At 35.9% G+C, this 13,706-nt stretch overlaps 1 protein-coding gene across 3 annotated transcripts in view; it reads left to right on the forward strand.

Annotated features, from left to right (window-relative positions):
• LOC108712323 (protein unc-13 homolog C-like) overlaps positions 1-13,706 on the forward strand; it is a 253,359-nt gene that overhangs the window by 99,112 nt on the left and 140,541 nt on the right. For all 3 annotated transcript variants that reach the window (XM_041588308.1, XM_041588310.1, XM_041588309.1), the window contains exons 9-11: positions 67-294; positions 2,862-3,003; positions 6,730-6,899. In XM_041588308.1, coding sequence (XP_041444242.1) covers positions 67-294; positions 2,862-3,003; positions 6,730-6,899 — 540 coding nt within the window. The remainder of the gene's footprint in view (positions 1-66; positions 295-2,861; positions 3,004-6,729; positions 6,900-13,706) is intronic.

Below are 13,706 nucleotides of genomic sequence, written 5' to 3' on the forward strand. Positions count from 1 at the left end.
GAATTGAGTTCGCAAACTACAAGATTTGCCGCTCATCTTTTAAATATGAGACACTTCTACTTTTAGGAGCTGCAGAGAAAAGTTCAAAGCATGGCGCAGAGGACAAAACCCAGAACATAATCACTGCGATGAAGGAGAGAATGAAAATCAGGGAGAGAAACCGACCAGAGGTTTTTCAGCTTATTCAAGAAATGTTTCAGATCAGCAAAGAAGACTTTGTGCAGCATACTAAAGTATCCAAGCAAAGTGTTTTAGAAGGAACCTCCAAATGGTCAGCTAAGATAAATATCACAGGTAAGAATTAATTCAGCGTGCTGGGCATGGTTTAACAGTGTTTGGACACACGAAAGGTTATAGTGCATCTCAAAAATATGTACTCTTTGGAGAAAAGAGTAGGATATCCTACTATAAGTAGGATAAAAAGATATCCATTGAGTTCAACTTTTGTCTAAAGAAATATATCTAATTACCCGTCAGACCAGTTCCAGGATTAGCTTTGTACCAAGTGCAAATTTCAGTAACACTGTTTTATTCGCTAGAAAGCCACCCAACCCACCTTGATGCTATCTTATATACCAATAGTACGACTGATTCAGGTAGAGAATTCTAAAACGTCACTGGCCTCACTGTAAAAACCCCATAAAGGGTTAGTTCACCTTTCAGTTCCCTTAAAATATGTTATAGAATGGCCAAAGCAGCTTTTTAAATGGCCCTTCGTTTTTTCCTTCTTATAGTTTTTTTTAATGATTTGCCTTCTGTTCTGACTCTTTCAAGCTTTGAAATGGAGGTCACTGACCCAATTAAAAAAAAGTTCTGTAAGGCCACGCATTTAGAGGCAGATTGATCAAAATGGTAAATTTTAAAAAACTAAAACTCACCCATATTTTATTCATTCCAATGGGAAGGTTATTTATCAATTGGTGAAAACTAGAACTCACCATTTGATAAATAAAAAATCTCTCTACATCACACTAAGGGGCAGATTTATCAAAGGTCGAGGTGAATTTTCAAATTTTGAGCTATTTTTTGAGTACTTCAACTAGGAAATAGTCTAAATTCAATTAGAAATTGAAAAAAATTGAAAAATTTGAATATCGAAATTTATCGTGTACTGTCTCTTTAAAAATTCGCCATCTAAAACCGAATTGCTGTTTTAGCCTATGGGGGACCTCCTAGAACCTATTTGGAGTCAATTGGTGGGAAAAACCTTGAACCGAATTCGATCGAATGCGATATTCCTTAGATTCGTACTATTCGGCTGAATACGGACCTATTCAATCAAAACTTACCATTTCAACAAAAAAAAAAACTTTGACTTAATTTCAGTTGTTTTTTTTTCAAATTCGAAGTTCGATCCTTGATAAATATGCCACTAAGTGGTAGTTTTATCAAGGGTCGATTAAAAATTCAAATTTTAAATTCAAAATTTTTATGGTCAAAACTGTAAAATTTGACTAGGGAGTTATTAAAATTTGATTCCAGTTTTTAAAAAACTTCGAATTCGATTTTTGAGATTTATCATGCTCTAGTCCTTTAAGAACTCAAATTTGACTATTCACCACCTAAAACCTGCCAAATTGCTGTTTAAGTCAATGGTAAAGGGATCAATTTGGAATTGTTTGCAGCCTTCCTGACATTCGATTTTTTTTCAAAATTTCGAATTCATGTGTTTTTTAAAACTCCCATAAAATAAAAATTTATAAATTTTTTAAACTCGGACGAATTGAAACAACTCTAAATCAAAATTGATTTAGATTATTAAAACTCGATTGGAATTTTTTTTCTAAAAAAACTTGAATGTCAGGAAGGCTGCAAACCTCAACAAATTGATCCCTGGACTTCTCCCATTGTCTTAACAGTAATTCAGCAGGATGTAGGTGGCGAATAGTCAAATTTGAATTCTTAAAGGGTCAGAGTATGATAAATCTCAAAATTAGAATTAAAACTCAAGTTTGGATAATTCACAATTCGAATTTGAGCGTTTTCACCAAAAAAAATTGAAAATTCGCATTAATAAATCTGTCCCAAAAAGTTTATTTTTTAAATGTGAACAACGCCTTTAAGATTAAATTAAGATAGAATCTTCTTTCTTCAAATCTCAGTGAATGTCCGTGTGCCCACTGGAAGGATCTAATAAAGCTTACGACACTTTATCATACAGTATGTTCTCCTTATATGTGGTATTTTTTACATGGTAATATTGCTTCATAAGCACCTTGAATTCAGTGTAAATATTCCTATCTTGGCCAGTTTTATTTCATAAAGGAGGATTTCCTTGCACTGCACCAGCATAGTTGGCCTTATTTGGACTCTTTTGTTCAATGAAATCCAGGTTGAGCATTGGACTGCCTTACCGGTGCTTTTTTTTATGACCCTCTCCTCCTGCTTATCTACACCCCTGTTAATCCATGTCCTCTACACCCCTGTTAATCCATCTCCAAACATTGTTTAGCCTTACAGCAGCTGACTGGCATTGTTTCCTGCAGTCAAGTTTAGTATCTACAAGTACCCCAGGTGACTGAGTATCTTGTCTCAGGTGGCAAAATAGTGGCAAAAAGCTGCCACTATTGCCGTAAGTGTGATTGTACTTTCTTTATTATTAGCCATACCCAGGCTAAGAGTTGGGGGAGGGGTTAAATCTCCTGTGTACCAAGTAATAATCCCAACATCATACCAAGAATACCAAAAAGTGTCTAACATTCCAAATAGAAGAAAAACTATTTCACACTCTGCTGTCTTTCAGGAATCCATTTCCTTCATTTTTAGGCAGAGGCATGCTTTTTAATTTGATGGAAGTGCCCTTTATTATAAGCAAGCTTAGCATTTCGGCAATACTTACATATTTATATGTTTATTTTCAGTGGTTTGTGCTCAGGGTTTACAAGCTAAAGACAAAACTGGTTCAAGTGACCCATATGTTACTGTTCAAGTTGGAAAAACCAAAAGAAGGACTAAAACTATATTTGGCAACTTAAATCCAGTATGGGATGAAAAATTCCATTTGTAAGTATATAGAATGCAGAAATGCATTTTTTTTTCTTTTGTTATTGTTGCATCCAGAGATAAATAAATATATTATAATTATTTTATTATATCAATTCCCCCCCCATAGTACTGTGTGACTTTATATAAACCTTTAGTTGCCATGAAGACATTAGCAATATTCTATAAAAGGATTTAATGGTGATTTATTTAAATGTCTCAAGGTAATAAAATATATTGTGTCAATTCAACAAGAGCATTGATCACTACTCAGTTCAATGGTGCATTTTTATGCCACGGTGATACTATACTAAGTGCATATGAGGCAATACCTGTCTTACACAGCGCTCAACTAAATGCAAAGGTTATACAGTACATCATCCTTGCTTGTAATATGTCAAGAAGGGCAAGTTATTCAAACATGGTAAATGACAAACTGTCAGTAAGTACACCTTTGTAAATAATAATAAAATGTATATTAGAACTGCTTGAGGTCAGCTCAACCCCTTTCCTAATACTTAACCTGGAATTGTGAAACCTATGGCTTCATGGTGTCAAGTCCTTGTGTGTAATATGCGCAATATCTTTTGTTATTAGCCAGGTACTATGAGTATTAATGAGCCAGGTACTTTGAGTAATATCCATCGATTTTTGTATAATGGTACATATTGTTACTGAGTAGGATACTCCATAATTCTATCTAGCTATATCATAGACACATCAGTAACACTGGTCACCCTTTAGGGTCTGTAATTTTACCTCCTTTTGTTCCAGCCAGCAAGATCCAAGCCTTGCCTTGATTTCTGTTGCACTTGCAGCCTGTGATGCATGTTGTATAATGTTTGTATGAGTATCTAGAGGATTTGCAGTATAGTGCAAATTTTGACTGATGTGTTCCTTCATATACACTTTGGAATTGTAGTCTATTACCTTTAAAACTGCTACAGAGTTCTTGAGCACACAGTATAAGCCTTGTAATGTTCAAAAGGCAGATTTTCAGGGATGCATAAAATATGAGTGTTGAGTGAAAAAAGAAAAATGTTACTTTGGAAACGCCTTCAACATACGGCTGTTTCTCTTAATAGGCGACTTCTGCAGTGAAAGGGTAGAGCTTTTAGATGCATCTCAAGAGATTAAAAAGCAGCTTTAGGTTAAGCTTCCCATCTGCTACATTTCATTTCTGTAGTGTTACAACAATGAATATTCTGTTTAAATTTATTATTTATTACAGTATGCAAATATTCATAAGGCTTAGCTGTAAGAGATTTTTTTTTTGTTTTCTTTTGTTTTTCTATTTTAACAATTTGGGCATTTTCTGTTGCTGTCTGTATTTGTTCATAAATATGCATTGGTATTTAAAGGCCTATATCTAAGGTTAAACACTACTAAATCATGCTATGTATAATGCTTTCTCTACTGTTCAGCTATTTCTAATCAGTTTTACAGTGCCTTGCAAAATGTTGTTACTACACAGCTGCAAGGAGGAAAAACCAGTTGGGCCACCACTAAGAAACACTAGGGGGCCTTTTCACTAACAATCGAATTTCCTTTTTTCCCACAAATCTCTAAAAATGTGTGTTGTTTTCTATTTCATGAAAGCTCTAAAAATGCAAGATTTGTTAAATGTAAAACCTACAAAAAACCTCTAATACAAAAATTTGCCAAGTTCCTACAGAAATCAAAGGGAGCTGCACTGATCTTATTAGTCAATCTGGCTTTTTTTTTAGAGGATTTTGGATTTTTTCCATCAGTTATTGTGTGAAAAACTCTTTTAATTTTTAGAGGTTTTAGAAGTATTTGTATTTTTTGTGCATTGTTTAGCATTTTTTTGTTTTAATTCGTACTTTTTACATTCTGATTTTTTAATGAAATGTCATGCCATTTGTGGTTTTAGAGAAAGTGAGTTTAGTTGTGGTTTCAAAAACTACTCAAAATCCTAAAATGAGACTGTTGATAAGTAGGCCTCCATGATTTTGGACTTTGTATATTCTCCTCTTGTCTTTGAGAGTTTCTTGAGCTTCTTTCCACACACCAAAAATATTCAGTCAGGATAACTGACTCCTGATAAAACTGACCATAGTGTGTGAATATTATTGGGATATTACATTATAAACTATACTGGGTTAGGGAATCATTTGAATGATCTGCGATGTGCTACAGAACATGATGGTGATTTGAAATTTTGTTTCAGTGGGCTACCTAATTTACTCGCTAAAACACATTTTTGGCAATAATCTCTACTCTGACCATTAGTAATAGCGATGGCTATTACCTTGATTAAAATGCTAATTTTGTCAGATTGAGTTACAGAGTAACCCTTTTGGAATAAAAAAAATATTAAAAGTGGTATGAAGGTAATTTATTGGCTAACTAAGATAATCATAGCAAGTTTTCAGAATGTTTTAGTTAATTTTTTAAGATGATACCAACGAAGCTGTGGTGTTCTCTGGTATATGTACACAGCAATCAGACCAGATGACCCACAAAGAGGATATTCGTCTTTGTGTAAGGTGTTATATACAGTACAAGGGAACATACAAGGGACACACAGATAAGGTACCAGAGAATGTGGATCAAAGTTAGTGAAGTTAGTGAAGTGAGAAATAAAAGGAACTTCATACAATCAGTTAGTCCAGTGTCTCCACACGTGTGTATTTCTAGCTTGGTGCAGACTGTTCTTAATCCACATAATTAGTCATATATCCACGGTCCAAGTTCAGTCTCTTCTCCAGGGAATTGAAAGTTTTCATTCATTTGTATACCCATACTTTTCTTTCATTTTCTGTTTTAAATGTTCTCTTAAGAACCAAGATTCTTAAATGATTTAGGATGTTGTGGGGGCTACTGAAATGGTTTCCTACTGGTGTGTCCAGTTGTCTATTTGTTTTAGTGAAGCAGTAGTATGTATTTCTCTTTCTTAGGCTCTGACCAGGCTCTCCTATATACAGTCCTCCTGTTGGACATCTAATGGCCATGGATGCTGTACTCCTCTAATGTGTCTGGAATCTGTATTTTGTCCGAAATAAAAACGCGTGGACAGGTTTTACATTGTTTCTTGCCACAGGGGTATTTTCTATTTTTGGTGGGCTGTGATAGGGCACTTCTTGTTATTAGTCTCTTTAGGTTTGGATGCTGTAAATGCTAGGAGTGGTAGGTCTGGGAATATGCCTTTGAGACTCATCAGTATGAAGTACACACTGTAAATCCCTGGGTCTTTAGTTGTGGATTGTATGTGACCTACAGAGAACCAGCTATACAGTATATCAGAGAACTCCTCAGCTTCATTGTAATTAACCTGAAAAAGGAACCAAAATGTTCTGAAAGCTTGCTATGATTACCTTAGTTACCTTAGCCAATAAAGGTATCACTATTATACCACTTTTGTTATTTTTTTGTCTCAAAAGGGTTTGCTACTGGTCTAATGACCTAAAGCAGCCAATCAGCCAATAGTGTTTACATGGTACCATTTAAAAAGCAAACATCTCATTGGTCACTATGGTTACTGCAACTGAGCAATAAAACATGCAAAGCTTTCTACCGGTCTATTCCCCTATAGCAACCAATCAACAGGACACATTAATGTGTTTATGTGTTACTAAGCTCTGGCAAACTTTGCACCTTTAATTACCTATGGTGGTTAATGTATTTTATTTCACATAGGGTAAATATTTTGCGGATGTTAATATCAGGCTCGCCATTATAATTGAGGTTAATAGCTGCTTAATAACTACTTTACTCTCTTCGCAGTGAGTGCCACAACTCAACAGACAGAATAAAAGTGAGAGTTTGGGATGAGGATGATGATATTAAATCCAGAGTAAAGCAACACTTTAAAAAAGAGTCTGATGACTTTCTTGGACAAACATTTGTTGATGTGAGAACGCTTAGTGGTGAAATGGATGTATGGTATAATTTAGGTATGTATCAAAAATGTTTTAAATTCTTTTGTTAAGATCATCTTTGTCATGGATGGAAAAATATCAGTGCATAACAGCATAGCATGAGCTCTAATGCTGCATCCCTTACAGAATTCAGTTATAAGATCACTTGTTTGCTGGACCCTTCTGGTCAACAGTACTGCTTTACCGTAAAGGACATTTAAACCAAAATATGTAATTGATGTAAATGTAGGCAGAGCACTTTTCTGAGAACTCTTGCAATTTACATTAATATTCTATTTTTAATATCAGACGTTACATAGTTACATAGTTAAATTGGGTTGAAAAAAGACAAAGTCCATCAAGTTCAACCCCTCCAAATGAAAACCCAGCATCCATACACACACCCCTCCCTACTTTTAATTAAAATTCTATATACCCATACCTATATTAACTATAGAGTTTAGTATCACAATAGCCTTTAATATTATGTCTGTCCAAAAAATCATCCAAGCCATTCTTAAAGGCATTAACTGAATCAGCCATCACAACATCACCCGGCAGTGCATTCCACAACCTCACTGTCCTGACTGTGAAGAACCCTCTACGTTGCTTCAAATGAAAGTTCTTTTCTTCTAGTCTAAAGGGGTGGCCTCTGGTACGGTGATCCACTTTATGGGTAAAAAGGTCCCCTGCCAATTGTCTATAATGTCCTCTAATGTACTTGTAAAGTGTAATCATGTCCCCTCGCAAGCGCCTTTTTTCCAGAGAAAACAACCCCAACCTTGACAGTCTACCCTCATAATTTAAGTCTTCCGTCCCTCTAACCAATTTAGTTGCACGTCTCTGCACTCTCTCCAGCTCATTTATATCCCTCTTAAGGACTGGAGTCCAAAACTGAACTGCAAACTCCAGATGAAGCCTTACCAGGGACCTATAAAGAGGCATAATTATGTTTTCATCCCTTGAGTTAATGCCCTTTTTTATGCAAGACAGAACTTTATTTGCTTTAGTAGCCACAGAATGACACTGCCCAGAATTAGACAACGTGTTATCTACAAAGACCCCTAGATCCTTTTCATTTAAGGAAACTCCCAACACATTGCCATTTAGTGTATAACTTGCATTTATATTATTTTTGCCAAAGTGCATAACCTTGCATTTATCAACATTGAACCTCATTTTCCAGTTTGCTGCCCAGTTTTCCAGTTTAGACAGATCACTTTGCAAAGTGGCAGCATCCTGCATGGAACCTGTAGTTCTGCACAATTTAGTATCATCTGCAAAAATAGAAACAGTACTTTCAATGCCCACCTCCAGGTCATTAATAAACAAGTTGAAAAGCAAGGGACCTAGTACAGAGCCCTGTGGTACTCCACTAACAACACTGGTCCAATTAGAAAATGTTCCATTTACCACCACTCTTTGTAGTCTATCTTTTAGCCAGTTCGCTATCCAGGTACAAATACTATGTTCCAGGCCAACATTCCTTAATTTAACCAGTAACCTTTTGTGTGGCACTGTATCAAATGCTTTAGCAAAGTCTAAGTAAATCACATCCACTGCCATCCCAGAATCGAGGTCTCTACTTACATTCTCGTAAAAAGAAATTAAGTTAGTCTGGCAAGATCTATTACGCATAAAACCATGCTGGCACAAACTCATAGTATTATGATTTGCTATGAAGTCCAGTATCTTATCCTTTATTAACCCTTCGAAAAGCTTTCCTAATACTGACGTCAGACTAACTGGCCTATAGTTTTGAGGCTGAGAACGGGATCCTTTTTTGAATAGAGGCACCACATTAGCAATTCGCCAGTCTCTCGGCACAATGCCAGATCTCAATGAATCCTGAAAAATTAAGTAAAGAGGTTTGGCAATCACAGAGCTAAGCTCGCTAATTACCCTGGGATGAATACCATCTGGCCCTGGACCTTTGTTAATCTTAACCTGTTCAAGTCTCTTTTGAATTTCTTCATGTGTGAACCATGCATCATTAGTTGTATTACAAGAATTGGGAGTGTTAAGAAGGAAACCTTCACTTACTGGTTCTTCATTTGTGTAAACAGATGAAAAATACGAGTTCAGAATCTGCGCTTTTATTTTGTTTTCATCAACCAGCTGACCCCCCTCTGATAGTAAGGGTCCCACCCCTTCCTGCTTCATTTTTTTACTATTGACATGTTTAAAAAATAATTTTGGATTTCTTTTACTGCTTGCTGCAATATCCTTTTCTATAGCAATTTTAGCTTGCCTTATAGCTTCTTTGCATGATTTATTGGCCTCCTTGTACCTTATAAATGTTTCGGCTGTACCAGCTAACTTGAAAGCCTTAAAAGCACGTCTTTTCTTACCCACCTCAACACCAACGCTTCTATTGAACCAAAAAGGTTTTGCTTTGCAACGACGTTCCTTGCTTACAAGTGGAATATACTGACAAGTATATTTATTAAGCAGCATTTTAAAGACTTCCCATTTTTGTTCTGTGTTTAACCCTGTGAATAGTGATGGGCGAATTTATTCGCCAGGCGCAAATTCGCGGCGAATTTGCGCGATTCGCGGCAGGCAAAAAAATTTTTCCGAAAAAACAGACGTCGGAAAAACGGGCGCCGGCGTCAAAAACGGGCGCCGGCGTCAAAAACGAGACGCCAGCGCCGTTTCGCGAATTTTTCGCCGTTTCGCGAATTTCGCGAATTTTTCGGCGAAGCGAAACGGCGCAAATTCGCCCATCACTACCTGTGAAAAGCATTTCCCACTTAATATGTTGCAGAGATGCCCTTATACTGTCAAAGTTTGCACGTCTGAAATTTAGTGTTTTAGTTACTCCCTTATAGAATTGCTTCTGCAACAGAATCTCAAAGGAGACCATGTTATGATCACTATTCCCTAAATGCTCACCCACACAAATGTTAGAGATGAGTTCAGTATTGTTAGTTATTACAAGGTCCAAAAGAGAGTTATTCCTAGTAGGTTCTTGAACGAGCTGGAATAAAAAGTTGTCATTCAGCATATTTACAAACCTACTAGCTTTTTCTGTTTTAGCAACCCCATCTAAGAAGTGCAAAGAAAGTGCTAGACAGTTAGGGTTGCTAAAAATAGAAAATGTATTTAAATTGCAGAAGTGTGATACTCTGACTAACATTTATCATTATTGGAGTGTTGGATCCCCTTTAAATCAGATTTTTCCAAACTGTGAGTTTGATATTCTAGTGGCATTAAAGCAGAGGATGGGGGGACTCCCTGAAGGGATCATGTTGACTATTCTAGATATCCCTGGAACTATAGCTTGCTAGTTTGGGTAGCTATTATAAAAACGGTTTTGTATTGCTTTAAGATAAGGAATAGTGATGGAGAGAAAGTTTAAAGTTACTAAAGGCAGATAATCCCTGCCTTAGAGAAGCAGAGTAAATAAGTAGATGCTATAAAAAGAATTCCCACAGTTTGCTTTGTTTACATTAATGACCTTCTAGTTGCACTGTAGTCACATCTCAAAAGTGCAGAATCCATAAGATCCAGAAAAAAATAAACAAATTAAACATAAGATGGAGCATGCCATTTATTCTTACACTATATGATACTTGGTTTCTTTGTAATGAATTCCATAATTTTTAATGTAGTATGTTTACTACTTATTTGCACCAAATAAGCCATTGTCCTATATTCTTCATTAATACATCTTCATATCTATGGTTCCTGTTTATGAAAATATTGAATATTAAATAATAATATAGAATTTCAAACGTTTACACTATCAGCAGAATATGATATAGCTGCTGCTTAGCATACCTTCTAGGTTTACTAAATGGCCCTAGAAAAGAACACAAAGTGAATTGTAGTAACAGATAAAAAAATAAGTGCCTGGAAATTACAATTTCTTGGCAGAAGTTAACATGTAATATTTCTGCTGTTTTTTTATGGAAGTTCCATCAATTTTAGTGCAGATTGATTGCCTTATGGATGCAGTTTTGTTGATGGAATTTTTTTTTGTGACAATTCTTAGAAATAAAACAGAACTTGTCTCCAAGGTTATCAACAAGGTTTGCACTGGGAAGTAGTGTAACTTATGATATCCCAAAACACAGAACAAACACAGAGGTCCTAGTCTCAGCTCATGCGTCTGCCTATAACAGCTGCCTTTCCCTTTGGGAGGAGCCCTCTGCTACTCGGATGCCACCAGGTCTTAAAGTGAGAGGACCAATGGGAGAGTTCTAGGCAGACAAGGGAAACTTAACATTTACAGAAAAGACAGGGAGCATAGTTGAGAGTCAGGCCGAGAGTTATACTAGTCAAGCAGTGCAGTACAGAATCGGTAGTCAGACACATGGTCGGGGTCACAGCCCAGGGCCAAAACCAATTGTAATGCAGTACAGATTCATAATATAATTTTGTTTGATCAGTATAGTAATTACTTATTGCATTGGTACAAAAAAAATTTTGATTTGTGAAATAGTGAAAGGAGCTATATTCCAGTAGTTGCTAGGAAGTATGCATTGTGGTCCTGTTAGGATGGAAAAGGGATAGATTTTTATTATGGTCTTCATATAATTATATGGGTAATAATCAAGGGCACTACAAGGGAGAGTGCTGAGTCCACAAATTTAATGAAATATTTAGTACTATTATTATTGAGTATTATTTTTATTTTTATTGTCTTCACAGTATTACAGCCTTAACATCAATTTAGCATCCATGTATTATAAACAGTTCCAGTTGATTTTTAATTACATGCATAAATAATGTTAAATACAGTACAACTTTAGAATGTGTTGCTATTTTAATTTTGCTCTTGGTTCTCTGCGATATCCATGTGCTTTGAATAAACTGACTCTGAACTTGAACTGTGAATCTTTTAGAAATAGTGCAGCTATAAACCCAGGTAATAGCATCAAATATTCATCTGATGGCATTAAGGCTGAAAAAGATATCTAGGTCATGGCTGCAGCAGAAGATTTATAGATAAAATATGCAATAGGGAGTCTTGTAAGAATGTGTTTTACTGTGCCATTTATCAAAGCTTCAGAACAGCCATGTTGTTTGATTATATAACAACATGTCACTTATCTGATAACAACACTTAACAGTTTATTACCTCATAAGAAACACTACAGGGCACATAAGTTGTGAAATAAAGAAAAGCAATCTGGTATAGTGACATCATTGCTGGCTCTTAAAATCTTCTTTGATGGGATATTACAGAATTTCGGAGCTTTGTGTGTTCATGAATTCCAGGAGTTTATTTATCATGCAAGTGATGCAATTCTGGATCGATTCGTCTTCACAATTATCAACCGTTATTATTAAATAATCATTATTGCCATAGGATTTCAATGTATTGTAAAATAGCATAATAGCTGGTAGAATGAGTAATAAAAAAAGGTTAACTCAATCATAAAAAAGGGGCCCTTATACCAAGTGAGGAAAAAAAAATACTAAGCAATGTGTTTCATTTACAAATGGGGAGGAAAAATTTTTTTTACAGCTCCTAAAGGAATTTATTCTGTACTGAAATGTTTCTATTAGTGATTTTGTGGACTAGCTTTGAGCCTGTAAGCAAAGTAATAAATATTTTTTTCTAATTTTCTATACAGCTTTAGAACTGTTGGTTGATAGATAGTTGTAGATAGATAGCTACGCCCTTACTTTGTGTTCTTAGCAAGGCCTTACCTATATAATATGCTTTAGAATGAAATGGTTCTCATTTTTAAACTAGATGCATCTTTACAGCTTTGCTGTAAACCTTAGCAGTAGAAGGGATGTTTAAAAGTCATGCAGTTAGTCTTTTAGACTTCTATTTCATATTGTTCAGAACCTGCTTGATAACCAGTGGCTGTGTCATTGCAAGATAGCTTTTTCAGATAATCTGGCCCTACTGTATATTAGTATTCTGGACTTTATGAGCACAGATTTGCCTTACTCAAGAACATAGACCCAACCAACCTTACAGAACATTAAGGGGGTTATTTAATAAAGTCTGATTTTATCTTAACATTTTCTCCGACAAACTCTGATCAAATCTGCTTGGGTTTTTTACAGTTTTTATTATTACGTTTTCCAGAAAATTAGCTTTTCAGGAAAAAATCTGATTTTCACATTTTTTTCAGATTTTTTTCATCCGAAAACTTTTCTTTTGATTTTTGTCTGAAAACTTTGGGGTATTGCACGAAACCCAGCGCACATGAAAAAATCATTGAGACTTCTCCCATTGACTTATATGCAACCTCGACAGGTCTGAGATGCCGGATTTTCAGATTCGGACTTTTCCATCCTCGGGGGTTTAATCAATTCTGTAGAATTTGTGATTTTCTTAAAAGTCCGATTTTATAAAAAAATTCACAAATTTTTCGGGATTTTTGCATTCGGGGTTTCGTAAATAACCCCCTAAGTGCACATTCCTAGTTGTTTATAAATAAGAACAGTAATGGCCTTCTGACAATCCTTTTTTTTAAGGAAGATCCCCTGGTCATATACTGTAACTACAATTATATGACTAAGTTGTAATTGCAGTTGTTCTAAACACCAGTCAGTGGCGGAGCAGGGGTGCAATTGTACCAGGGCCCGCTGGTAGTTCGCACAAGCTTAAAAAAACCTGACGGTAGTTTGTGCACACTTGGATAAAACGATTCTGGAGGGGGGTGGCCAGGCCCGGCTGCACAGTCTGCACCAGGCCCCACACTCCATCGTTACGTTACTGACACCAGTTCACATGCATGTCGCTTTGCCCAAACTACTTTGTTGACATTTGGGAGCAAAAATAAATTTGTAAGGCAGTGGTGGTCAGGTACAGTATATTTCTTTTAAGTCCCACTTAAAGTTCCAGTCTTTTGTCAGCCCCCCTTCTTAGTTCAT

Source organism: Xenopus laevis, chromosome 3S, assembly GCF_017654675.1.
Source record: "Xenopus laevis strain J_2021 chromosome 3S, Xenopus_laevis_v10.1, whole genome shotgun sequence".
Taxonomy (NCBI): Eukaryota; Metazoa; Chordata; class Amphibia; order Anura; family Pipidae; genus Xenopus; species Xenopus laevis.